The 24,029-nt window shown below is 49.3% G+C and overlaps 1 protein-coding gene across 1 annotated transcript in view; it reads right to left on the reverse strand.

Moving 5' to 3' along the window:
• Nucleotides 1-24,029, reverse strand: part of RYR1 (ryanodine receptor 1) — a 129,832-nt gene that overhangs the window by 96,265 nt on the left and 9,538 nt on the right. Inside the window, exons 6-28 of the mRNA XM_070398122.1 lie at nucleotides 23,637-23,749; nucleotides 23,223-23,316; nucleotides 22,015-22,108; nucleotides 21,782-21,856; nucleotides 21,137-21,293; nucleotides 20,849-21,013; nucleotides 19,115-19,236; nucleotides 18,448-18,643; nucleotides 15,443-15,578; nucleotides 15,265-15,360; nucleotides 15,062-15,180; nucleotides 13,593-13,726; nucleotides 12,872-13,113; nucleotides 12,115-12,307; nucleotides 10,965-11,181; nucleotides 9,591-9,695; nucleotides 9,249-9,352; nucleotides 8,699-8,782; nucleotides 7,687-7,994; nucleotides 6,581-6,783; nucleotides 5,478-5,652; nucleotides 5,100-5,308; nucleotides 551-945 (exon numbers count right to left, since the gene is read on the reverse strand). Coding sequence (XP_070254223.1) covers nucleotides 551-945; nucleotides 5,100-5,308; nucleotides 5,478-5,652; nucleotides 6,581-6,783; nucleotides 7,687-7,994; nucleotides 8,699-8,782; nucleotides 9,249-9,352; nucleotides 9,591-9,695; nucleotides 10,965-11,181; nucleotides 12,115-12,307; nucleotides 12,872-13,113; nucleotides 13,593-13,726; nucleotides 15,062-15,180; nucleotides 15,265-15,360; nucleotides 15,443-15,578; nucleotides 18,448-18,643; nucleotides 19,115-19,236; nucleotides 20,849-21,013; nucleotides 21,137-21,293; nucleotides 21,782-21,856; nucleotides 22,015-22,108; nucleotides 23,223-23,316; nucleotides 23,637-23,749 — 3,736 coding nt within the window. The remainder of the gene's footprint in view (nucleotides 1-550; nucleotides 946-5,099; nucleotides 5,309-5,477; nucleotides 5,653-6,580; nucleotides 6,784-7,686; nucleotides 7,995-8,698; nucleotides 8,783-9,248; nucleotides 9,353-9,590; nucleotides 9,696-10,964; nucleotides 11,182-12,114; nucleotides 12,308-12,871; nucleotides 13,114-13,592; nucleotides 13,727-15,061; nucleotides 15,181-15,264; nucleotides 15,361-15,442; nucleotides 15,579-18,447; nucleotides 18,644-19,114; nucleotides 19,237-20,848; nucleotides 21,014-21,136; nucleotides 21,294-21,781; nucleotides 21,857-22,014; nucleotides 22,109-23,222; nucleotides 23,317-23,636; nucleotides 23,750-24,029) is intronic.

Here is a 24,029-nt window from a genome sequence, read left to right on the forward strand (position 1 = left end):
AATTGAAATCTTCCATCATTTCCAAACACCCCAAAAGACACAGAACTACCCATTGAAAACCACCACCATAGTAGGGGGAAAGCTGATTTCCTTTTAATTCAAGTTTAATGCCTTCTGAGGGCATCCCTTGAAATAGTTTTGGGGGTACATGTGAGACACAGAAATGACCCTGATTTAGAAGACCACTGGTGTTCACTGGGTTGCCTTTGGATATGGTCAACTCTGCCAAGATACTGAGGTCCTCCCTATAAAGTCCATAGTTAATGAAGCTCATTGGATGAAATGCTTTGAGGGCCACCAGGTACCCCAAAGATAGTGAAGTTCTCCATAGACATAGTGGGGCACCCCAATTTTACATTCTCAGGGAAACTAGAGTTTCCTAGGAAAATAAAGGCCTTCACTTGAGACATGATAGGATCCATCAGTATTCTGACTTACTTCGCATATATGGGACACCTTGGGATACATGGGGTTTATCAAGTTATTGAGGTTGTCTAACTGGGGGTCCCAGGACAGACCTTAGGCCTCACCTGGCCCCACCTTGACTTACCCTCTCTTCTTGTTCTTCTCTGTGGTAGCATCCTTCTCATTTTCCACCCTGGCAGGCTGGGCCTCTGCCCCAGCCTGGAGGGTGCCCCCAGGTGTCCCCTCCTTGGCAGTTCCCTCTTTACCCCCCTCAGCTTCGCCCCAGCGCCCAGCCGAGCGGCGCAGGTTTTCATAGTCTGTGTCAGGCTCTGCTGCCCAGGCTTCATCCTCAGCAGGGGGCTGCAGGCCAGGGGATGCCAGAGGGGTGGCCCCCGCAGTGCAGCGGAAGTGCTGATGGAACTGGACTGGAAGGCTCAGGCGAAGAAAGAGCATCTCCACCAGACTGTTCTGGGAGCCCCAGGTGCGGTGGGTCAGGCGCAGGCAGGGGGGTGTATCCACAGTGCCATCCACACGGGCCACCTGCAGGGAGAGGCAGGAAGCACTGAGCCTGATAGGTGGGCTAGGGCCTAGCCGCTAGGCCATTGGTCCTAAACCCAGTTACACACCGAGCCGCCATTAGGCCTTAGAGCACCTGTGTGAGAATCAGCCAAAAGTATCCCCTCCTCTGGGTGGATAAACTCCCCATGGGGCACACAGTTTGGCCATGGGGTGCAGTCAGCCCTCTGTCAACCTTCGTCTGGGCACCTGGCACAGTGGCAGCCCTGGTCAGGCACTGGGATCACTTTCAAAACCTACCTATAGCCATGACAGGTTTGGCTCAGTGGTCAGAGCATCAGCCTGTGGATAGAAGAGTTCTGGGTTCGATTCCCTGTCAAGGGCATGTACCTTAGTTGCAGGTTCCCCAGCCCTGCGGGGGGGGGGCATATGTGGGAGGCAACCAATCGATGTGTCTCTCTCTTTCTCTCTCTCTCCCCCTCCTCCCTCCCTTCTGCTCTCTCTAGAAATCAATGGAAAGAATGTCCTCCAGTGAGGATTATAAAAAATCTACCTATGCACAGGCCTTACTCCAGACCAAGTCACCCATCCACCCATCCATCCATCCACTCGTCAATCCAACCGTCCACCTGTCCACTCATTCATTCGTCCATATACCTGTCCGTCTGTCTATCTGTCCATCCACCCGTCCACTTGTCCACCGGTCCATCCATCTGTCCAACCCACAGATATTTACTGAGTACCTACTGTATATCAGGCACTGTTACAGATTCTGGGAACACAGCAGTGAACAGAACAAAGGTTTTGCCTTCCTGATCTCAGGGAGACCTCGTGGGGTGAGCAGCCCAGGGTTTTGTAAAGGTGCCCCAGAAAAAATTTGTTACACTTATGAGTGGAAACATAACACTCAGAGAAGTGCACACATCACAAGGGCATAGCACCTTGAGTTTTCTGAGTGAACACACCTGTGTGCCCAGCACCCAGAAGGAGAAACAACACAACCACGCCTCCAGGAGCCCCCTCAGTGCCTGTTTAGTCACTACCCTCTCAAAGACCATGCGAGTTTCTGATGAGGGAGATGCACCTACCTGGCCTAAATAAGGGATAAAAGCAGGTAGAGGGACCGATGCCTGTCCTGTGTGCTCCAAGTACAGACTCTCAAAGTTTTCTGATTCAGCCCTAACCAGTTTGGCTCAGTGGATAGAGCGTTGGCCTGCAGACTGAAAGGTCCCGGGTTCCCTTCCGGTCAAGGGCACATGCCCAGGGTTGCGGGCTCGATCCCCATTGGGGGGCGTGCAGGAGGCAGCCGATCAATGATTCTTTCTCATCATTGATGTTTCTATCTCTCTCTCCCTCTCCCTTCTCCTCTGAAATCAATAAAAATATATTTTAAAAAAAAGTTTTCTGATTCAGTTCAAAGAGAAAGAAATACTAATCCTGCAATAAGTATATGAAACTCCATGCTCTGGTTAATGTAATATACTCTGCTGTACTGAATACAGTGTGTAATTTTTGTCTGCGGCTAAAAACTAAAATCTGTGTCCCGGTTAATCATTTGACTGCACATGTGAGATTTGCTGCTGTTGCAGTATAAACACTAGGTATCATAGGATTGAAAATTAGTTATATTATAGTTCATAAAAGCTGAAAATGAGAAATTTAACCTGCAAGCGAAATGTTTGAAATGATTATATTCATGTCTACATAAGATGTGATTGGGACATCAGACAGTTATAGTGATGATTTAAGTACTGATATTGAAGAAAACCAAGTTTTCTTTCTCTTTTGGTTTATTGACTTGGTTTAATTTCCATTATGCTATGTTGTATAATCAAAGCATTGTAATCTTATTTAAAAATACATTACTTAAGAACAAAAAAAGTTTTCTGGAGACTCCATCAATAATTGGAGAGGTTCCCTTTCTTTGATGCCCCTCTCAAGTTGACCTCCTGAAGGACCAGCTGCTGAGATGGACCTCTGTGCTCCTCACCAGCCAAAGAATTCACCTCAAGCCCTGGCTGGTGTGGCTCAGTTGGTTGGAGCATCTCCCTGTACACCGAAAGGTGACGGGTTCGAATCCCAGTCAGGGCGTATACTGGGGCCAGTTGGGACCAGTGTGGGAGGATGTTTCTCTCTCTCAAATCAATTTTTAAAATTTAAAAAGAGAATTCACCTCAAACTGTGAAACAAAGATTTGCTGTCCCCAGACTGAAGGCAGGATCTTCTCTCTCTTCCCGTCCTTATAAATCCTGGACTTTGCTCCTTGACAACAGTCTACTGACCTCTCCCTCCTGTGATTTGTGTGCAAAGTAACTAAATGTCCAAGTTATCCTTTCACAGTCACACCCTCCTGATTTATCACAGCACAGATTAGCTTTGCCTGTTCTTGAACTTCCTACAAATGGGACCCTACAGTATGTGTTCTTTTGTGCCTGGCTCTTTCACTCAACACTGTCTGTGAGATTTGTCCACATGCTGTGTATATACTACTTTGCTCACTTTCACTGCTATCTAGTATTCTGGTCTTTGTGTTGTGAAGACCATTGGCAGTGGCAGGAATTGGGAAGTTCACGGCTATTCCATCACCTTCTCCTGCCCCAGCCACCTCTCTAGTCTGTCTCCACTCTCACCTTCTACTGTCAATAGGAACCTTTCCAAAGCTCAAATCTAAACTGAGGAAATCTAAAATTTCCCTGTTTTGAACTCTTCAGCTTTTATGTAGTCTTAAAATGCCTCCCCACAAAGACTTCGTAATTACAAATAGAAAGAGAGTGACTTTACAGTGGGGGAACTGTCAGACTCCACCTTAACTACAGAGTCGACGTTGATATAAGATACAGAGACATCGTGTGCCTCCTGATAGCCTACACAACATAAATGTTGCAGAACCCCTGCCAAGTACCCAGAACCTGAACCTAACCATGAGGAATCATCAGACAAACCTGAACTGAGGGACATTCTGCAAAATAACTGGCTTGTACACTTCAAAATGTCAATGTCAATGTCATGAAAGACAAAAAAAGGCTCAGAAACATTCTATTTTAAGACTAAAAGCATAGCAACTAAATGCCATATGTAATCCTGATTGGATCCTAAACCAGGAAAATAAAAAGGGACATTATTGCCACAATTTATAAATTTTAAATATGGGTTGTGAATTAGGTGATAGTTATACCAGCGTTAAATTTCCTGATTTTCATAACTGCACTGCATGTAGTTCTGTAAGAGCATAGTCTTTTCTGAAGAAATGCATATTGAAAGTTTAGGGGTAAAGAGGCATGATGTCTCCAACTTACTCAAAGGATTCAGTTAAAAAAAGAGGGAGATTGTGTGAGAGGGAGATCCGAACAATGCCATGGATGGGAAAACTGGGGCTCAGGAAGAGACAGTCATTTGCCCAGTGTAAGAGGCCAGCTCCAGCTCTGTCTGATTCTAAAACTAAACTTCAGTCACATAGGATTCAAGTTCTTCCCAGGTTGAGAAACGGACTGTCACTGTGGTCAATGGGGGGTATTTATGGTAAGAGTCTGACCCTGAGTTCAACCCTGGGAAAGAAAAAACACTGGAGTCTGAAAATTAGGATACTAGCCCCAGCTGGTTTGGCTCAGAAACGGAGCATAGGCTTGGGAACTGATTCTGGTCAAGGGCACATGCCCAAGTTGCAGGCTCGACCCCCAGTAGGGGGGGTGCAAGAGGCAGCCAATCAATGATTCTCATCATTGATGTTTCTATCTCTCTATCCCTCTCCTTTCTTCTTTGAAATCAATAAAAATATATTTTTAAAAATTAGGATACTAAAAACAAATAAATGAACAAACAGAAAAGACAAATAACAATTGGTAAGGAGGGTGCCAAAATGTACTCAAGGTTTATATTTCTTTAAACTTTGTTCTATGATCAGATAGTTAAAAGACTGGAAATTTCCAATGGAATCATTTATCCAGCTTCTCTTTCCTCCATTTCCCCATTTTATAGGCAAGATACCTGGAGCTGAGAAAGGTTGTAGTTTGCCAAGGTTATACCCTACAAGGTGGCCCTGGGAACCCATCACCCTGACACCCCCTTGCACATGGTTTGTCAGCTAACACGGAAGGAAAGGAGAAACTCAGGGAAGAGAATTGCAGGGAAAATGAGGTCTGGAAGCAGATCAGAAGGTATTGAATGGGGTCAGTCCTCACCTCATAGTGGGGGTGCTCAAGTGGCACGGCCTCAAACTGGGGAAGGCTTTTGCTGAACCAGGTGGTGACCGGGCGTTGCATGTTGATGGCGAATGGCTCAAAGCCTTCCTGAAGACCGCAGATGGCAAAGAACCGCAGGGAGCTCACATCCTGGCCCAGGTTCAGATGACCCACCTGGCCGGGTCCCAAGCTACAGACTGGCAGGAAACCTGGTGGGAGAAAGTGAATGGGCAAAGGTGAGATAGGTGGGCAGGGCAGGGACTTGTGGGGAGGGGTAATGTGGAAGGAAAGGATGCAAGAGGGGGAGGCTGGAACAGGCAGTATAGGGTCAGGTCAGACAGAAGAAAACCAGAAAGGGGCCATGAGGCCAACCCTCACCATCGCCAATCTCAATATCGCGGAAGGCTGTTTCGGAACCTGAATCAGACATGAGGATCTCGCCATTGAGGGTGAAGATAATGGTGTTCTCTGTGAGGTCAATCATGCAGCCCACAACATCACCTGACTGCCAGTGACGCCCAAATGGTTCACTGCCCAAGTGCCAGCGCTGGCCCTGTGAGGAGGCAAGGGGAAGACGTGGCATGGGAGAGGCATGCAAAGAAATGGAGACATAAGAAAGCAAGGAGAGACATGTAAATATACACATTACAAGGTGTCAGGTTCAGGGCATGTGGGACAAAGCAGTGGTCATCCCCATAGTGTCCCCATCTTTCCCCACATGTGTATCCATGACCCCTGGAATGTAAGGGACAGGCTTTTATGCTTTTGCTTCCCTTCTGCTTAGGTTCTCTACTGAGTCCATGCATTGATGCAGGGAAGGAAGAAAGTATAGACAAATAGATAAATGGATGATTACATGAGTTGTTGGATGGATAAATAAATGAATTGATGGAGCCCGGCTGGCATGGCTCAGTGGTTGAGCGTCGACCTATGAACCTGGAGGTTATGGTTTGATTCCCGGTCAGGGCACATGCCCGGGTTGTGAGCTCGATCCCCAGAGTGGGGTGTGCAAGAGGCAGCTAATCGATTCTTTCTCATCATTGATGTTTCTATCCCTCTCTTCCTCTCCCTTCCTCTCTGAAATAAATAATATTTTTAAATGACTTAATGGTTCCACATACTAAATTATTGAATAGATGAATGGATAAATGAAATTACAAATTGATTAAATAGGTGAGTGGCTAAATTAACAAATAAATAAGGTGGAAAAGTGGATGGTTAAGTGATTATCTGGACAGACAATTAGATGGATAGAGAGTTGGATTTGTGAATGGATAGTTGGATAGAGAGATGGATGATGGGTAGATATATGTATGGACAGAGAAAGAGGGAAGAATAGATGGGTGGATGAATGGGTGAGTAGTAAGGTAGATGTAGGGATGGGTGGAGAGAGTGGGGCATGGATAGAGGCAGGGCTGGCGTATATGAGCTGTGGGAGGGACTACAGGACATGGCAGAGTGGAGCCCAGGGAACTACCCACGCGATGCCCGTTGAAGACATAGGCCAGCTCATCAGCTCCCAACTCCACGTCAGGCCGCAGCTCGGGCCTCGCCCAGCCCACTCGCATCTCGCCTGTGGTGACTGCCTCAAACTCGAAGTACCAGCGACCACTCTGCACCGCATAGGATTTCTCTGCCCGGAAGATGCGCACTCGATCCCAACGGGACTGGCTCTCTACCAGACCTACAAATGGGGCCAGGCAGAGTCAAATATGCTGCATGGGGAGTGGATACAAAGACAATGAGAGGATGGTGGGAGAAACCAGCGAAGGTAAGGCTGGGAGAAGAGGGACAAATGTTTGGTGTTAGAGGAGAAGAACTGGGGAATCTTGGATTAGACAAAGAAAGGTAGAAGGGACCTACTGAGTGAAACTTCTCCCTTACTGTCTTTAGCAGTCAGAGCTCTCAGAGAAGAGATACTGACAGAGACATAGAGGGAGAAAGTCAGGTCAATCATGGTGATAGTCCGGGGCTAAGGATCAAGATTAAAGTTGATGTTTAGAATCAAGTGTTGAGAGCTGGATCAAGGTGTCAGGTTCAGGGCATGTGGGACAAAGCAGTGGTCATCCCCACAGTGTCCCCATCTTTCCCCACATGTGTATCCATGACCCCATGAGAGAAAGTCAGAGTTAGGGTCAGAGAGGAAATAGAAATTGGGGTTGGGACAAGGGGTTGAGAAGTTTAAGGTTGGGGACCATAAGGGTTAGGGGTCAAGGCTGCTATTAGAGGAAAGCAATGGGTCAGGGGTCAAGTTAGGGGTCTCTGAGATCTTGATTGGGTGACTCCATGTATTAGCTATAGTCCAGAGGTTAGGGACTAAGGATCATATCTGGGGGTCAGGGATTGGAGTCTGGGGTCAGGGTCAGTGCTCACTGGGCTCCTGGTCTGGTGGCTCAGTGATGCAGTCATAGCCCAGGCAGAGTTTGCATTAGGTCAAGGTCAGTGGTTAAGACCCAGTTCAGGGTTGGGGTCAGAATAAAGGTCACAGTTAGGGGTAGGGGTTCAGTATTGTAGATGTAGCCCATTCAGAGGTTGAGTTGGCTCAGAGATCAGGGGTCAGGGCTGGGGGCCAGAGGTCAACACTCACTGGGCTCCTGGTCAGGCGGCTCAATGTTGTAGCCATAACCCAGCAGGGTGCGCACAGCTTGGCAGAGGCTGTCCCTGTTGCTGCGCTTGGTGGCCTCATCCAACAGGCGGTAGGGCACCAGGCGAGGGTTTCGGCGTGCAGGGATGTCCTGCACAGCACTGTAGCTCCAGCCTTGGGCCACACGGTCTCGGGCCCACACATTGTGCCCATTCTCTGCCAGCCGGTCCACCAGTGTTGTCTGTGCTGGCGTTAGCCGCACGTGGCTCAGGTCCAGCGGCGCTGGTTTGTACCCATTGCTCATCATATACCTACAGGTGTGGTGGCACGGGTATATAAGTTCAGTGCTATGGGATCCCTGACTCTGAACTGACCCTTGTCTCCAGGATCCCAGGGGACACGAATCTTGGAATTTCTGACCTTTGATCTTTGACATTAGGGTTCTATGACTCCCTGAATAATCTTGGAGATGCTTGCCCTTTAACCCCAGGATCCTGTGACCCTAGCAAAAGCTTTGATTTCACTGACCTCTGGCTTCTCTGACTCTATCTTGATTCTGGGAGCCTCATCTCTAACCTTGGAATGCTCTGACCTCTCACCTCTAACTTTGAGGTTTCTTACCTCTAATCCCAAGATCTTCTGCTCCAGACTCCTAGCTTGGAGCCCTTGACCTCTGAACCCTGGTCTCTATCTCCAGGACCTCTCACCTATAATTTTAGGATACCTTACAACGTCTCACCTCTTTCCATTGATTCCTGACCTCTAACTTAGAGATCTAACCTCTGATATAACCCCTGGGGCTCGACATGCTTCTATTCTCCCTCTATAACTCCTAAACTCCAAAATCCTGACACCTCCCAGGACACTCACCACTGACTCCAGAACCCTGACCCCTGAGCCTATGATCTTCAACCCATGGCCCTTTCTTCTCTGACCCCAGTCTCCCCACAAGATCCCTCAGTCATGCCAGCCCCATACTCTATTCCCCAGTGGGACCCAGGCCACCCACACTCACGTCTTCGGGAGTTTTGTCTTCTTCAGGTTGTCCTCCGCCTTCTCGTCTGCCATGCCCACGTGGCAGCCCAGAGCCAGCAGAGTCCTGGGGTGGAGGGCGGGGGTACAGGGTCACCCCACCTAGTCCCCTGCCCCGTGTCACTCTCCTGCAGCCCCTGTTGCCTCTGTCTAGGTCTCCAGCTCTCTTCGTATCTTTTCCCCAGCCTCTTGGGTGTTTTTGTTCCCACCTCTCTGTCTTAGTCTCTGTCTCTCTGACTCCTGTCTTTCCCTGTTTCTTTCTCTGTATCTCTTGACTGTCCATTTTCCCCTCTGCCTCTTTCTGTCCCTCTCTCTGTTTCTGTCTGTCTGTCTATCTCTTCTTGATTATCTTGCCTTCTGCCTCTATCTCTCTTTCTTGCCCTATGTCAGTTTCTGCCTCTCTCTCTCTCTCTCTCTGTTTCTTTTGCCATTTTCCCCTCTCTCTCAGTCTCTGTCTCACTCTCCCTGTTTCCCCTTGCCCTCCTCCCCACCAGTAATCAGGCCCTGCCCCTGCTCCACGGGACCCCCCTCACTTGAGTGTCTCCCCCGACATCTGCAGGTTGTAATTCCTCTCAGGCTCTGGTAGGCTGTGGAAGTTCACAAGACATGGGTGCAGCCTCTTATTGTCATCCCGAACCTGGAGAAATCACAGGGTCAAGTTCTGGGTTCCCTCTTCCCAACCCCCAACATTCCCAGACTGTGCCCACTGGCCTCCCACCCTTAGTTCTGCCACTGGAAACCCAAGGACACCCCCCTCACCCTGTGTTGTAAAGGCCCTTCTCTCAGCCACTGGCCCCTCCCATGTGAGCCATGCCCCCCCCCCCCCCCCCCCCCCCTGCAGCAAGTCTAGCCTGATGCTGCAGGTAGTCACTTACCGGGCCATAGGTCCAGCCCTGCTCAATGCGAGTCAGAGCCCAGAGTTCATGGATATTCTCTGCCAGCTTCTCCCGAATCCGCTCCAGATGGGGAGGCAGGACAATCTGGAGCAGAAGACGTCCGTGAGCCCCTGAGTTCTCTCCAGCTTGCACTGTGACCCCTCTTCCAGACAACATGTGCAAGCTGTTTCCCCCAGCATGCTCTTCTGACCTTTTCTGCTATTCCAAGCCCTGCTCCTCATCTCCATGACCTGACTCCAGGATTGGCACCAGCCAAGTAAAGAATTAGCATCATCAGAATTAAGGGATGGTCTGGGAATGGGTCTGTCCCTCCCATGTCCTGGAAGCTCCGTGAGGACAGAACCTGGGCTTCCTCTGTTTCTGCCATTTTCCCAAGCCTGCCCAGTCCAGAGCCAGGCCCAGAGGAGATGCTTGGGAAATGTTTGCTGAATGAATGGTCAAGTGTCTTTCTTTCTCTGTACAGTGAGGATTTGAACAATACTTAACTCAATACCTCACAAGGATTCAGTGAAATCACTTCCATAAATTATTAAATGTATGTAATTTATCTAAATGTCTGGCACATGGTAGGTGCCTAATAAATATTTATATTGTTGCTGTTCTCTGGGCAGGAGATAGTTGACCCAGGGTGGGCTGTGGGGAGGAGAGGGAAGGGGATGAGGATGTCTAGCTTGGGGAGGGAGAGATCAAGAAGGAGGCCCAGGGCTCTGGCCTGGCTACAGTTCATCCCTGAAATAATATTACCATGACTACTACTAACAGGAACTATATTGAGTACTTAATATTTACTCAGGAATGTGCTAAGCACTTTGCATTTATTAATTTATTCACTCTTCACAACAATGGGGATTGAACCTGCAACCAGGTACTTGCCCTGACCAGGGATTTAACCCACGACCTTTTGGTATATGAGACAATGCTCCAACCAACTAAGCCACACTGGCCAGAGCATGGTGAGTCTCTTGAACACTACTTAAATCCCCTGCTACAGGGACATGCTTGGGGGGAAGGTGGGGCGTTTAGGTTGGGATAAGAGTAGTGGATCAGATCACAGGCTTTGGAATCACACTGCTTGGGTTCACATCAGTAGTGTGACTTGCACAGATTGTTTAACTTGTCTGGGCCTTTTTTCCCACATCTGTAAATTGGGGATAATAATAGTCATTTCCTTAGGGGGCTATAGTGAGGACTCCCTGAAATGGGGAGTCTGCCTTGAGAGTCCTTTGCCTCCTCCTCTCTACTTTAGTTTCCCTCTCTATTAAACAAGATTCCTAACTTCCAGCTCAGCTCCCCACCTCCCTGACTCCTAAGGGAGTCTGCCTCACTGGGAAACTCCTGCAGGACAGGCACTACCTGGACAGTGTCCACGGGGCAGGGCACAAAGTCAGTGTGTGAAAGGCAGCGGCTTGGGCCCACCAAGTGGGGCCCCCGGGGTCCTTCCCGCCGATATTCCTTGATGGGTTCCAGATGGAGTCGCTCTCTCGGCAGCACAGCCTCATGGCATGGGGCATAGCCAGGTGGGGGGAGGAACTTGAATTCACCATGTCGGCCACCAAGAAGGAACCGTATCCTGATGGGAGAGTGAGGTTACAGGGGAGAGTCTGTGCTCAGTAGCAGTAAGGGAGCAATCCTAGGATTGGTGGAAGGTTTTGGGGAGACCTGAGATCACTGGGCAGTCAAAGGATGATAAAGGTTAAAAAGGAGTCAGAAAGGATATTCTAAAGTCGAAAAGAATGTCTGAGGTCAATGGGAATCATTGGAAAGTCAAAGAAGGAAAATGTGGGGTCCTTAGAGAGTTAATGTAAGGTCACAGAACGTCTTTTGGAGGCTTGTGGTCAACAGAGCATTTGGAGATATTGGAAGGTTTTTGGGAGACCAAGAAGGTCATTTGGGAGTCACTGAGAATCTGGTGTAACTATGAGATAACCATAATTGCCCCTGAATGGGAAGTCATTCACAGAGCTTGGGGATCATTGGGAAAAGGCTGACAAATTGAGAGGTCTTTGAAATATGTGCGGTCACTCCAGGGTCAGTGGGAGATTAATCGATTGAAAGGTCATTGACAGATGTTGGAGTCACTGAGAAGTTTTTAAGAGTATGGAGTCATTAGGAATGTCCAAGGTCATTGCGGATTTATTGGGAGGTTTGGGGGTCAGTAAAAGATCATCATCATATTCTGGAGTCATTTGGAGGTCACTGGAATAGCATAGAGTCATTGGGACAGTCTGAGGTAATTTAAGAGTCTGAAGTTTTTAGAAGGCCATTGGGAAATTTTGGGGACACTTGAAGGCCACCAAAAGAACCTGGAGTTGGGGAGAAGCTAAGGTCATTGGGAGGACACTGAAAGTGTCTGGGGTCATGTAGAGGTCATTGGGACCTTTACCTAAGGGTCTGACAAGTCAGTCTTGAAGATGAGCTGCTGGGTGTTGGCAGTGTTTGGGGAAGCTGTCTCAGGACAGTCCCAGGTCTGGGGGCTGACAAGGGGACAGGGGCAAGTCCTTACTTTACACCAGCTGAGAAGCTGACGACAGGGAAGAAGAGCCCATCAAGGTTGAAGGCCTCGAAGACGCCCTGTACGGGACAGCCATTGATGCGGAAGGAGATGGATGGAACACTGAGGTCCAGGCAGCAGCTGACCACATCCTCTGGGGCCAGGAGGTGTTGACCTGGGGAAGTCACTGGGCGTGCCACGTGTCCTGCACCAGGGTCACCAGGGAGGGGTCAGAAATCAGAGGCCCCATGGGACCAATGATCTCAAGAGACAAGGGGCAGATATTAGAGGATCTTTAAAGAGTTTGGATCCTGGAAACTCTGAAGTCAAGTGTTCCTGTAGCTCTGCAACAGGCAGAGATCAAGGCTCCCCTGAGGTTAGGACCCTTAAAGCTGTGGGGTCAGAGATTAAAGTCTTTCTGGAGTTAGGATTTGGGACCTTTACCTAAGCTGACAAGTCAGTCTTGAAGATGACAGGTGGGGGGAGGAACTTGAATTCACCAAGTTTTGAGTCAGAATTCAAAATCAGAGATCATAATAATCTGAGAAGTTTTCTGGGATCTCTAGTTCTGGAGGCTATGAAGAAATGTGTTAGGGACAGGATTCTGGAACCTCTAGGTAGAGGGTCATGATAAATGAGGAATAAAGAATCAAAAGTTGGCCTGTTTTTGGGGGTCAGGATTCTAAGAACTCTAAGGTGTGCGGTGAGAGGCTTGGAAACTCTAGGGTCAATGGTCAGGGTTGGTCATCCCCCAGAAGGGTTCAGATACCTGTCCAGAGATGCAGCCCATCGAAGCCGTAGGAATAGAGGTCATCGCCAACCCCGTTGCCGCCCCAGCCCTCGCCACCCCCAGGGTAAGGGCTGTAGCCCTCAGTGAGGGCCCAGCCCACCCGTAGGTGGGTGGCCTGAGCTGTCAGGAATGGAGTCACTTCGTCCACCATCACCTCAAAGTACCATTTTCCATACTGTGTAGAGCCCTCTGCTCGGCCCACAAAGATGTTGGGGCGGATGCTGTAGGAGAAAGGGGAAAAGAGTGGGGGATGAAGGAGAGGTGGAGGGGAGAGCCAGGTTATTGCAGGGGTGGAGGGAGAGAGGCAAAGAGACAGAGACAGAAAAAGAGATATATACACAGGAAAAACAGAGAAGCAGAGGCATGAAGGCAGAGAATACGAAACAGACAAAGGGAGAACAAGCAGAGACAGAAACAGAGAGACATCAAAGACAGAAGGGAGAGATGGGAGAGATGGGGAAAAGATGTGGAGGAGAAATAGAGAGAGGCAGAAACAGAGAGTGAAAGGAAAAGACCGATGCAGAAATGGAGAAGGGACAGAGGACAAGAGTGGAGAGCCAGGTGAGCTGGGGCAAGAGCAGACAACTGTGAGGACTAGGTGTTAAGTCCAGTGTGGGAGACAGAGGAAGGGACAGCCACATGGTGTAGAGTCTCTTAGTCAGGGTGAGGTCAGGCTTGGTTCAGGTGTTAGGGGTCAGACCTGGTGACATAGTTGATGAGGTTTGTCTGCAGCAGAAGCTCACGGCCAGGGAGCAAGTTCTCGGTAATGAGATCTTGATTGGAGCGCACAGCCACGCCATTACACACACACAGGGAACACAGCACGTCCAGCACCTGGAGGTCAAGGTCAGAGATCATGATGTAAGGCACCAGGGCAGGAATCCAAGGGTGGTATGTCAGAATAGGTGATGGACATTTTGATTGAGAGGAAGTAGAGAAAGTGGGATATCAGGGGTCACAGAGAAACAGAAAGGTCAGGTGAGACGGTAGGGGCCATATGAGTTGGCATAAAGCATCAGCAATGTAAAAAATGAGTGTCTGCCGAAACCGGTTTGGCTCAGTGGATAGAGCATCGGCCTGCGGACTGAAAGGTCCTAGGTTCGATTCCGGTCAAGGGCATGTACCTGGGTTGCGGGCACACCCCCAGTGGGAGATGTGCAGGAGGCAGCTGATCGATGTTTCTCTCTCATCGATGTTTCTAACTCTCTATCTCTCTCCCATCCCCTCTGTAAAAAAATCAATAAAATATTTTTTTAAATAAATAAATAAAAAATGAGTGTCTGGAGTAAGATATTAGAAGGAAAAGGTCAGGGAAAGAGTGAAAGGGCTATATTAGAGAGAGAGTGCAGGGGTCAGGGTGAGATTTGAGATCGGCAGGGGTTGCAAACTAGTGTCTGCCTCCACCCCAGCAAATTCTGTGAAGTGAGCAGCGGTGGTGTAGACATTTAGGCGGTCAATGCAATTCAGGACCAGGGAGAGCATCCTCTGAGGTGGGAAAATCAAGGGGGCACCACAGGAGTCCCAGGCCCTCCCTTCCTTGCCTTTCTTGGATTTACTAATTTATATTTCTTCAATAACTATTGACTGTGAGTTCCTAGACGGGTAATGTAAATCTGTGATGTGGTTAGAAATAATGCAGGTAGGACCTGTGGCAAAGTGGAGAGTGTGTATGCACTGCACCAAAGACTATAAAATTGAAAAATTATTAAAAATTTAAAAAGCATTTTATAGATCTAATGAAGCACATGTCTGGCCCAGAATTCATTTCAGAGCCATGAGTTAGAGGCCTTATGTTAAAATGGAAGCATATGGGCCGTAGCCAGTTTGTCTCAGTGGATAGAGTGTCGGCATGGGGACTGAAGGGTCCCGCGTTCGATTCCAGTCAAGGGCACATGTTCGGGTTGTGGGCTCAATTCTCAGTAGGGGGTGTGCAGGAGGCATCTGATAAATGGTTCTCTTTCATCATTGATGTTTCTCTCTCTCTCTCTCCCTCTTCTTCTCTGAAATCAACAAAAATAAAGTATATTTTTTAAAAAGATGAAAGCATATGGAAGAGGAATCCAGGTAAGAGATAAGATGGGGGAGGAGAGTGAGGGTAGTGGAGAGTTCTGGGGCCATGGGGCCAGGGTTCAGAGTCAAGGGGATGAGAAGTCAGGGGTGAGGGCTAACCTTGTGGTTCCTCCCATGCTTGTCCAGAAGGGAGATGATGGACTTGATGTGGTTCTCTTGGATGATATTTAAGACTTCAGGACTCTCAATCAGGACACAGTACAGCACCTCTAGGATTCCTGCACGGTTAGCAGAATGTGAGGTGAGGTGGCTCTGGCCCTTCCCTCCCCCAAACCCCTGTCTCTTCCCATGAGCTCTCCTACCAGATGAGGCTTCCAGCCTATCCAGCTTGCTGACCAACCAATCCAAATTGTTGGAGAAGAGGGCACAATTGGTACGATTGCCACGGATCAGAGAGGCTGTAGGTGGAGAGATGGGTTAGACCCAACAGTACTGGGGACCTGTGGAGTTCTAGGGGAAGTCATAACTAGGCTCCTTTACCCAGGAGTTCGTAGAGCAGGTTCACAATCTCTTTCCAGGACTCGGCTGCCTCCTCCCCGGCAAATTCTGCGAAGTGAGCAGCAGTGGTGTAGACATTTAGGCGGTCAATGCAATTCAGGACCAGAGAGAGCATCCCCTGAGGTGGGGAAAACAAGGGTCACCACAGAAGTTCCAAGTCCTCCCTTCCTTGTCTTTCTTGGATTTACTAATTTACATTTCAACAGCTAGTGACTGTTAGTTCCCAGGTCTACACCAGCACCAATAGCTCATGTCCCCCTTCACTCCCATCACCCCCCTCTCCTTCTTGGCTCCCCAGATCAGTCCTGTCTTCTGTGTCTCTGTCCCCAACATAATACAGCCTTATAAGCCTCAGGGCTGAATTTGTGCTTCTCTTTCCCACAGTTTTCTTTCCATCCTTTTCACTTCCAAGCACCCCATTCCTGGTCCCAGTTGGCCCAGTTCACTCTCCACACTGACCATCAGAGACTGTGTTGTTATTTTACATTTTTATCTTCTGTCTTTTTTATTGTGAATTATAACAGACACATAGAAAAGCAAATAAAACATATACAGTCAATTGTTACTCATGATATTTAGGTTCTGTAACGTCCCTATGAACACTGAGTTAGAGAATCCAGAACCATGACTCCCAGGGGAAACACAGGCAGTTCCTCTATTTAGTCAAAACAATTTCATCAATCAACCAATATACACTCCTGTTTTATGTGCATTTCTGTTTAAAAACACTGATTTAATATATATTATTGATTCATTAACATTAAGAGTCAACAATAACTCATTCCTGAATGAAGCTCATCTAATATGTATTTTCTCAGTAAGGCACCTCCCAGATTTCTTGTGCTTCAACACTACACTTAGGGCCCATTTTAAGCAGCAAAATCAACAAAAATGCAAAAAAATATGGCACCAAATATGTGACAAAAAGGACACTTGTTTATAATATGAGACGTGAAACAAGAAAACAGAGTGTGCCCTGGCCAGTGTAGCTTAGTTGGTTGGAGCAATAGATGTTTCTCTTCCTCTCTCCCTCTCTCTGTCAAAATCAGTTTAAAAAAATATATCCTGGAGTGAGGATTTTTAAAAAAAGGAGATGAAAGCGGAGCATGGCCTTGTTCCACCTCAGCTGGCTACATGTGACTGAAATTTCTTACCACTCTGCACATGGCCACACGTGTGCTCTAGTACTGATTAGGGTAATACAAATAAACTTTAGCAAGTAGGCAAATTGAAAATACAGAATCTGTGAATAACAAAGACCAAAGTATATGTTTTACCAAACCAATATCAAGAATAGCTATGGCACCATGACCCAGGTCAAGAAAGAGAACATTGCCAGTCAGCCAGAAGTCGCCTGGATGGCCTTTCTGATTACACAACCCTTGCTGCTAGGAATAAACCATCATCCTGACTTTTATGAAAATCCTTTCCTTAATTTTTTAATTGACTTTTGCCTGAACTTGAAATATACAGAAAGTATTCTTTTGTACATGGATTCTTTTGCTCAATGTTATAGTTTAAGATCCAAGAACATTGTTGCATCTGACTATCGTTTGGTTTGTTCCTTTGCATTGCTGAGTGTATCCATATCCATTTTATGGATATGACACATTTGTGGATCCATTCTAGTGGTGGATATTTGAGCTGTTTCTAGTTTTAGGCTGTTACAAATAATGCTGCTATGACAACTGTTTTATCTATATCCTGGGGCCCATAGCACTAGTAAGAGAGGCAGTGCATGTGGTTCAGAGCATAACCAGGCTGGAGTCACCTAGACTGGCTCTGCCACTAGCTCCTCCAGGTATGCATATGGCTGCCTCCCTTCGCTCAGGTCACCCGCCTTGAGCATTCTACTGAATTTTAAATTGCACCACTCCCAGCACTGCCTACTGCTGCCCTGCTTTATTTTTCTCCTTAGCCCTTGCCACCATACCATATAAAATTTTTATTTTATGTGTTTATTTATTTTAGAGAGGAAGGGAGAGAGAAGGAAAAACACATCAATTTGTTGTTCCACTTATGTATTGATTGATTGATTCTTATATGTGCCCAGCCTGGGGATTAAACCCATAACCTTGGTGTATCGGGATGATGCTCTAATCAACTGAGCTACTTGGCCAAAGAATACTTTTTTTATTTTATTGATCATCTATCCTCCTCCCACGTCAACTCCGTAAAAACGGGCATTTTGTCTGTTTTGTTAACAGCCATATCCCCTGGCATATTTGTTGCCCTTCAGAGACCCATCTGTAATATGGGAATTACAATCCCCCATGGAGTTATTAGAGGATGTCATGTACATAGTGTTCTTAATACATAGTGAGGGCTAAATTCAAGGTAAAATAACCACTAACACTTTTATATAGCATCTACTATTTACTGGCCCTGTTCAAGGACTGCATATACTAACTCTACTCCATAAGTAAGTTTTGTTATTATTACTATTATCATTTCTATGTCTGCCTCCCCCATCAGACTGGGAACCCCTGGAGAGGAGGGGACCAAGCTGTCAACCTTTGAATGAACATGCATCCCCATCACCATGTATCAGACGCCCACCTTGGTCCAGCCCCCTCCTCCAACTGTGCTCAGCCCTTCCCACTCAGACCCCACAGCTCCTCCCCTCGGGCGCCCATAACCCAAACTCCTAGCCCCGACCCCATCTGAGTTTTCGCCCTAACTGCCCTCCCAGTCTCCCAAAGACCCACTTCTGCCCCTGCTCGGCCCCCACGCCCCACCGGTTCCGTCCTCTCACAGACACCACCCCTGAGTCCGCAGCCTCTGGGCGTTTATCCTCGGACTCCTCAGGCCTTCCCTAGGGCCTGGCCCCTCCTTCCGGGTGAGGGAACAAGGTCGGCCCCTCACTCCACGGGTTCCCTCCGGCTCGCACGGACCCCGCCCTCGCTCCGCGGGAGACCTCGCCCTCGAGGCCCCGCCCGCCCTCCGGCCGCGCCCCCGGCGACCGCAGGACCGCCCTGCGCCCGCACCTCCTCTTGGAAGAGGCTCTGCCTGTTGCGCAGGCTGCGCAGCTTGCTTTGCTTCTCCTCGTGCTGCAGCTCCTCGGAGGGCGGCTCGAAGTAGCCGATGAGGTCCTGCAGGCTCAGGACGACGCCCTCGATGGGCAGCGCGGTGCCAGCCGGCGGCCCCGAGCCCCGCGGCTTCCCGCTGAAGCTGTCCAGGCCCCTGTGGGATCGCGCACTTGTTCGCCAGGGGCCGAGTGCCGACCATGGGTGCGGGAGTACCCCCACCCCCGCCCTGCAGGACTCCCACAGACACACCTATTAACAGAGAGGGAGACGGATATGCAGAAAGACGAGGAAGGGCCTTGGCCGGAGGTTACGCGTGGCCAAGGGCAGAGCTGGAACTAGGACTCATGCCTGTGTAGGCACAGGGATGGTGGAAACCGGAGTCGGAGTTGGGAGGTCCAGGGTCAAGGGTCTGGGCGTCAGGGGTTTGAAATGTGATGGTCAGAAATGCTCAGTCAGATTAGGGACCAAGTATATAAAGGTCAAGAGTTTAGAGGTTAGTGGTCATGTGGATGTTGGCAGGGATGTGGATGTCAGAGGTAGAGATTCATGCAGTCGGTGCCTGAACGCCTGGAGCATGGGGGTCAAGGTATGGCCTGGCACCTAGCAGAGTGGGCAGATCGCTCACTTGATGAACTGGTTGTACAGGCCGGCAGTGCTGTAGATCATGCGGGCAGCCTGGGACTCCTCCTGCTGGCAGCGGGTCAGTGACAGAGCGTCATCCATGTGGCCTTCCTGGTGCAGCATGGCCTGGTGGTGGGAGGACAGAGAAGTCAGGAGGGGGCCTTGCTCCCTAGATTCTAGCCCAAAGCTGCCTGTTTCCTCCACCCAATCTCTCTGCCAGTCCTCCCCTTCCATCCCTCTATATTTGACTCTCTCTCTCTCTCTCTCTCTCTCTCTCTCTCTCTCTCTCTCTCTTGATCTTATCTCTATTGTACACTTTGGTCTCATTTTCCCTGTCTCTCCTTCTCTGTCTTTCTCTCTTTCTTGTCTGTCTCCAGGCCAGACCCTCTCCACTTGTATCTACTAATGCCTTAACATTCCCTCATCGGAGCACTATAGCAGCACCCCAAACTTAATATGTCCCAGACAGAAAGCCTGACACCTTCTGTGAATAAGGCCATCACAGTGCCAGCTTTCCCCTGAGCTGACCTCTAGTCCTGTGGCTGTGAATATCATCCTCCACTCATGCTTCCAACTACAAACCTTGTTCTTCTTGCAAACAGGTGCGTCCCTAGTCTTCCCACTCAGCAAGTCTTTATTGAGTGACGCTGTTATAGACATTGGAGCTAAAACTTTAGATCCCTGTCCTCCTGAGCTGACACTTGACTGTCCCTAACTTGGTTAATGGCACTTCCATCCTTTGGGTTGCTCAGGGTAAAAATCATTGCATCATCCCCAACCCCTATCTCTCTTGTCCCGATACCCAATCTGTCAGAAAATCCTGTTGGCTCAACCCTCAAAATACAACCAGAATCCACCACATTTCCCCACTCCACAGTCCCCACCCTGTTCTGTCCTCTGTCATCTACCACCCATACCATCCCAGCAATCTTCTCCCGGTCTTTCTACTCCAGCTCTGCACCCCAAATCCCACCACCCACAATCTGTTCCTGAAAGCAGCTAAGGAACCAAAACACTCTGTGGCTCCATCTCATGCAAGGTAGAGGCAAAAGGCAGCACCCTCCCCAGTACCACAAGGCCTACACCACCTGCTCCCTGCTCCTCTCTGTCCTCACCTTGCCCCTCTACTTGCCCCTCACTCACTCTGCTCTGGCCAAACTGGATTTTCTTTCTGTTATTGCAGCAAACCAACCTCATTCCAACCTTAGGGCCTTTACACATGTTCTTCCCTCTGTCAAAAGTAGCTTTCCCACTCTTCAGTAATATAGCTATGTACTTCATTAAAAGCAGTTTATTCACCATTTCTGAGCAATGGGGTGGGGGTTGGGGGTAAGGGCTGGGAACAAGTCTGTATAGCTGGCCTATATTTCCACACACACACACACACACACACACACACACACATCCATCCAAAACAACTTGGATACTCAATAATTTGTTGAATGTCATTCTCAGTCTGCTTGTCACTCTCTGTCTTTTCCATCTCTGTCTCTCTGTCTTTCTCTATTTTTCTGTCTCCATAGTTTTTTAATCTCTGCCTTTCCCTGTCTCTATCTATATTTCACTCTCTCTTCTCCATATGTATTAGCAATATAGATTTCTCTTCATTTTTTCCTCTTTCTCAATCTTAGTTTCTCTCTCAGCCTGCATATTTCTCTCACCCCATCTTCAAACTCCTGAAGGCTCAAGCATGAGCCCCCCACCCCCAGTCTCCTTCCTCTCCTTGCCAGGTGCCCACCTTCTTCTTGAGCACTCCGAGCCGCAGAGCCTTGGGGTCCGGAGCAGCATAGGTGAGCCACAGGCCTGAGGCCACATGCTGCACAAAACACAGCGACTCCCCATACTTGATCTCAGGGGGACCCATGCCTTCCACGTCCCGCTTGGGGGCCACATCCAGCTTCTCCTGCAGGGGCAGGGGACAGAGGTTAGCTCCTCTGCTGTGCAGTTAGTAGGGGAGCCCCACTGAGAGACTGCTGGGGTGGAATTTGGGGCTCCAGGTGAGGGAGGGCACTCTGACCCCACCGACCTTGGAGATGCGGAAGCAGAAGGAGGTGGCCTTGGTGTGGGCCTTGCTGGCATCAACCACCACCAGACCCTGGTCCTCAGTGAGTGCCAAGTACCGCCCCGTGGTGACATGGCGGATGCGAAGCGGCTGGCCCCAGCGAAGGTGGCTCCCACTCCAGCTGTGGAGGGTGAGGGCAAGATGGTCAGAGACCAGCCCCAATCCTCCCATGGAGACCATGGTCTTAGTTCAAACCTCCTCAAGTCCCAAGCCCCCTTCCAGGATGCCCCAAACTTTCCTCAAATCTTTCTTAGAACCCCCTGTCCACCTTCAGGAACCCTAATAATCTCCTCTCGGGCTTTCACAGCTTCCTCTTGGCTCCCCAGATGTCTTTAGTGCCCCCAGTTTTCCCAGACCTGTCATCTTATCCCTCTCCACTCCCCACATTTTCACTCAGAACCCTCTGACCTCTCCCTCAGCACCCCCACAACCCCCAAGGCCTCCTTTTCCTCCAGAATTCTAGGACCCTGAGGACTTCATTGCTCTCTTGGGCTCCCCAGATTTCCCCTCAAAACCCTCCAGTCTCTTCCTCAGTTTTTCCCTCTTGTCCCTTCCAGACCCACCCCCCCAGACCCAGTCCCCTCCCCCAGCTCAACCCAATGCCCCCACCTGATTCTCAGAGGCTCCAATCTCCAGAGGGAGCGGGCATGGGTACACACAGCTCCCCCCTCATAGTGGACAAGCCTGGGGACGTGGGAGAGAGTGAGGTCAGGGGTTCAGGTTCCAGTCCCCCAGAATCTGATCCCTAACCCTTCCCATAAGGCCCCAGCCCCCCAACTGACCTTTGCACTCCTCCCTGCCCCCACCTTGAAACCCCATGCCCTCTTGTCCCCCATCCAGACCTGCGCTGGTCATCACTGTCAGCAGGGGAAATGGTCAGACACTCATCCATGTGTCCGTGAAAGAGGCGGAGGACGTGGCCCCCGGTCACACAGCCTGCAGATGAGCAAGGAAAGATGATCACTGTGGGGCTGGGGCTCCAGACAAACCTGGGAACCAAAGGGGAATCCAGGGGCCTGTTTAACCCCCGTGGGAGGCTGGGGCCTGGGTTGGGGGTCTGCAGTTAAAGGTCTGAGTTTCTGGGTATGAAGTGGAGTCTGAGATTTAGGCTAAGTTTGAAGTCTGAAGTGGAGGTATGTGATTTGGGGTCTCAGGTTGGGGATCTAAGTTTGAGGGTCTGGATGGGCAGAGCTGGGGTCTGAGTTTGGATATTTGAGATTGGGGTTAGAGATTTGGGTCTCATGCTCCCTGATATTGGGGTCCAAGTTCCAGGGGTGGCCTGGGGTTTGGCCTGGGGTTTGGTCTTAGAAGTTTGAGGGTTGGCTCTGAAGTTGAGATCTGAATTTTGAGGGTGATTTTGAAGGTCTGAGGCTGGTAGCTGAGGTTTAGGGTCTGAAGTTATAGTTTAGGTTTTGAAGTCTGAGCTTTGCAATTGGAAGTTGGTGAGTCTGAGATTCAAACTTCAGGCCTGAGTTTTGGAATCTGTCCTTTGAGTCTCAGCTTGAGTCTGGCTTAGGGCTCTGAGGTTTGGGGTGTGAGAGTTAGAGTCAAAGTTGGGGACCATGCTTTGGGGTCTTAGCATGGGGGTCTGAATCTGGGAGATGACTTTGGAGATATGAAGTTAAAGTGGAGGTCTGAGGTTGGTTAGCTAAGGTTTAGAGTCTGAATGAGGGGTTTTGGTTTGGGGATCAGGGTTTGAATTTTGGGGTCTGGGTTTGGGGGTTGAGGTCACATGCTATCTGTGCTTGTCATCTGAGGCTTAGGGTTGAGAATAAGCTCCAAATTTGATGTTCTAAGCTTAGATCTGAGTTTAGGGGTCTGGCCTTCAAGACCTGACTTAGGCATGTCAGCTTTGGGGACCAATACTTTGGGTCTGAGTTTGGGAGTCTGATCCTGAGTTCTAGATTTGAGGTCAGTTGGATATCTAAGTGTGAGGGTCATAGTTTGTGGTCTGAGTTTACGAGATTCTGTTTGGGTATATCTGAGCAGCAATGTGGGAAGTCTATGTTGGGGCTCTCAGTTTAGGGTCCGGAATTATGGGAGTCCTCACCCTCTTCACAGCCAGAGGAGATGGGGTTCATGTTCCACAATGTTTGCATGAAGGAGGCATCGACTTGGAGCTCCCCACTGGCTGTTGACAAGTGCTAAAGGCAACCAGGAGGTGATGGTCAGAGACAGTGGTGATGGGCCAATAGTTCCAGAGGCAGAAGCCAAAACCCAGAGGTGGAAGCCAGGAAACCGGCAGATGAGAGACAGAACATTAGAGGTCACAGATCAGGAAACCATGATCGAGTCAGGAGATGGGGTGTCAGAAACCAGGAATTGGGAGTCAGGAAACTGGAAATTGGGAGTCAGGACCTTGGGGCCAGAGACCAAGCTAACCAGTGATAAGGAGATGGGGTGGATCCCACGTGCCTCCAGCCCTGGAGGCAGTAGTAGCCACGAGGGGGGTGGGGTTGCTCACCAGGTAGCGCTCAGAGGAGACACTAACGAGGATGAGGTCATCCCCAACTCGAACCTTTTCTCCTTCGGACCTCTGCTTGGAGGCTGGGTGCATCGTCCACCAACAGGCTTCTCCTATGGGGGCAGGATTCTCAGGATGATGGCTGCCCAGAATTCTCTTCCCAAGGTCTTCCCAATCCCGAGCCTTCCAAGCCTTCTGCCCCAAATTCTCCTACTGCTGCCACCAACTCTCTGCCTCAGTTCCCCTTCCTGCTCTCAGACCCTCTGCCTACGATTCCCCCATGCTTGCCCAAGTCTCCCCATCTAAATGTGTCCATTTGCACCCAGAGACTCTCTGCCCTAAAGTCCTCGTTGTTACCCCTAGAGCATTTCCATGTCTACCCCTATAATTCTG

This window comes from Myotis yumanensis, unplaced genomic scaffold (assembly GCF_028538775.1).
Source record: "Myotis yumanensis isolate MYYU_CA2020_CCGP unplaced genomic scaffold, mMyoYum1.0.hap1 SCAF_18, whole genome shotgun sequence".
NCBI classification, from domain to species: domain Eukaryota; kingdom Metazoa; phylum Chordata; class Mammalia; order Chiroptera; family Vespertilionidae; genus Myotis; species Myotis yumanensis.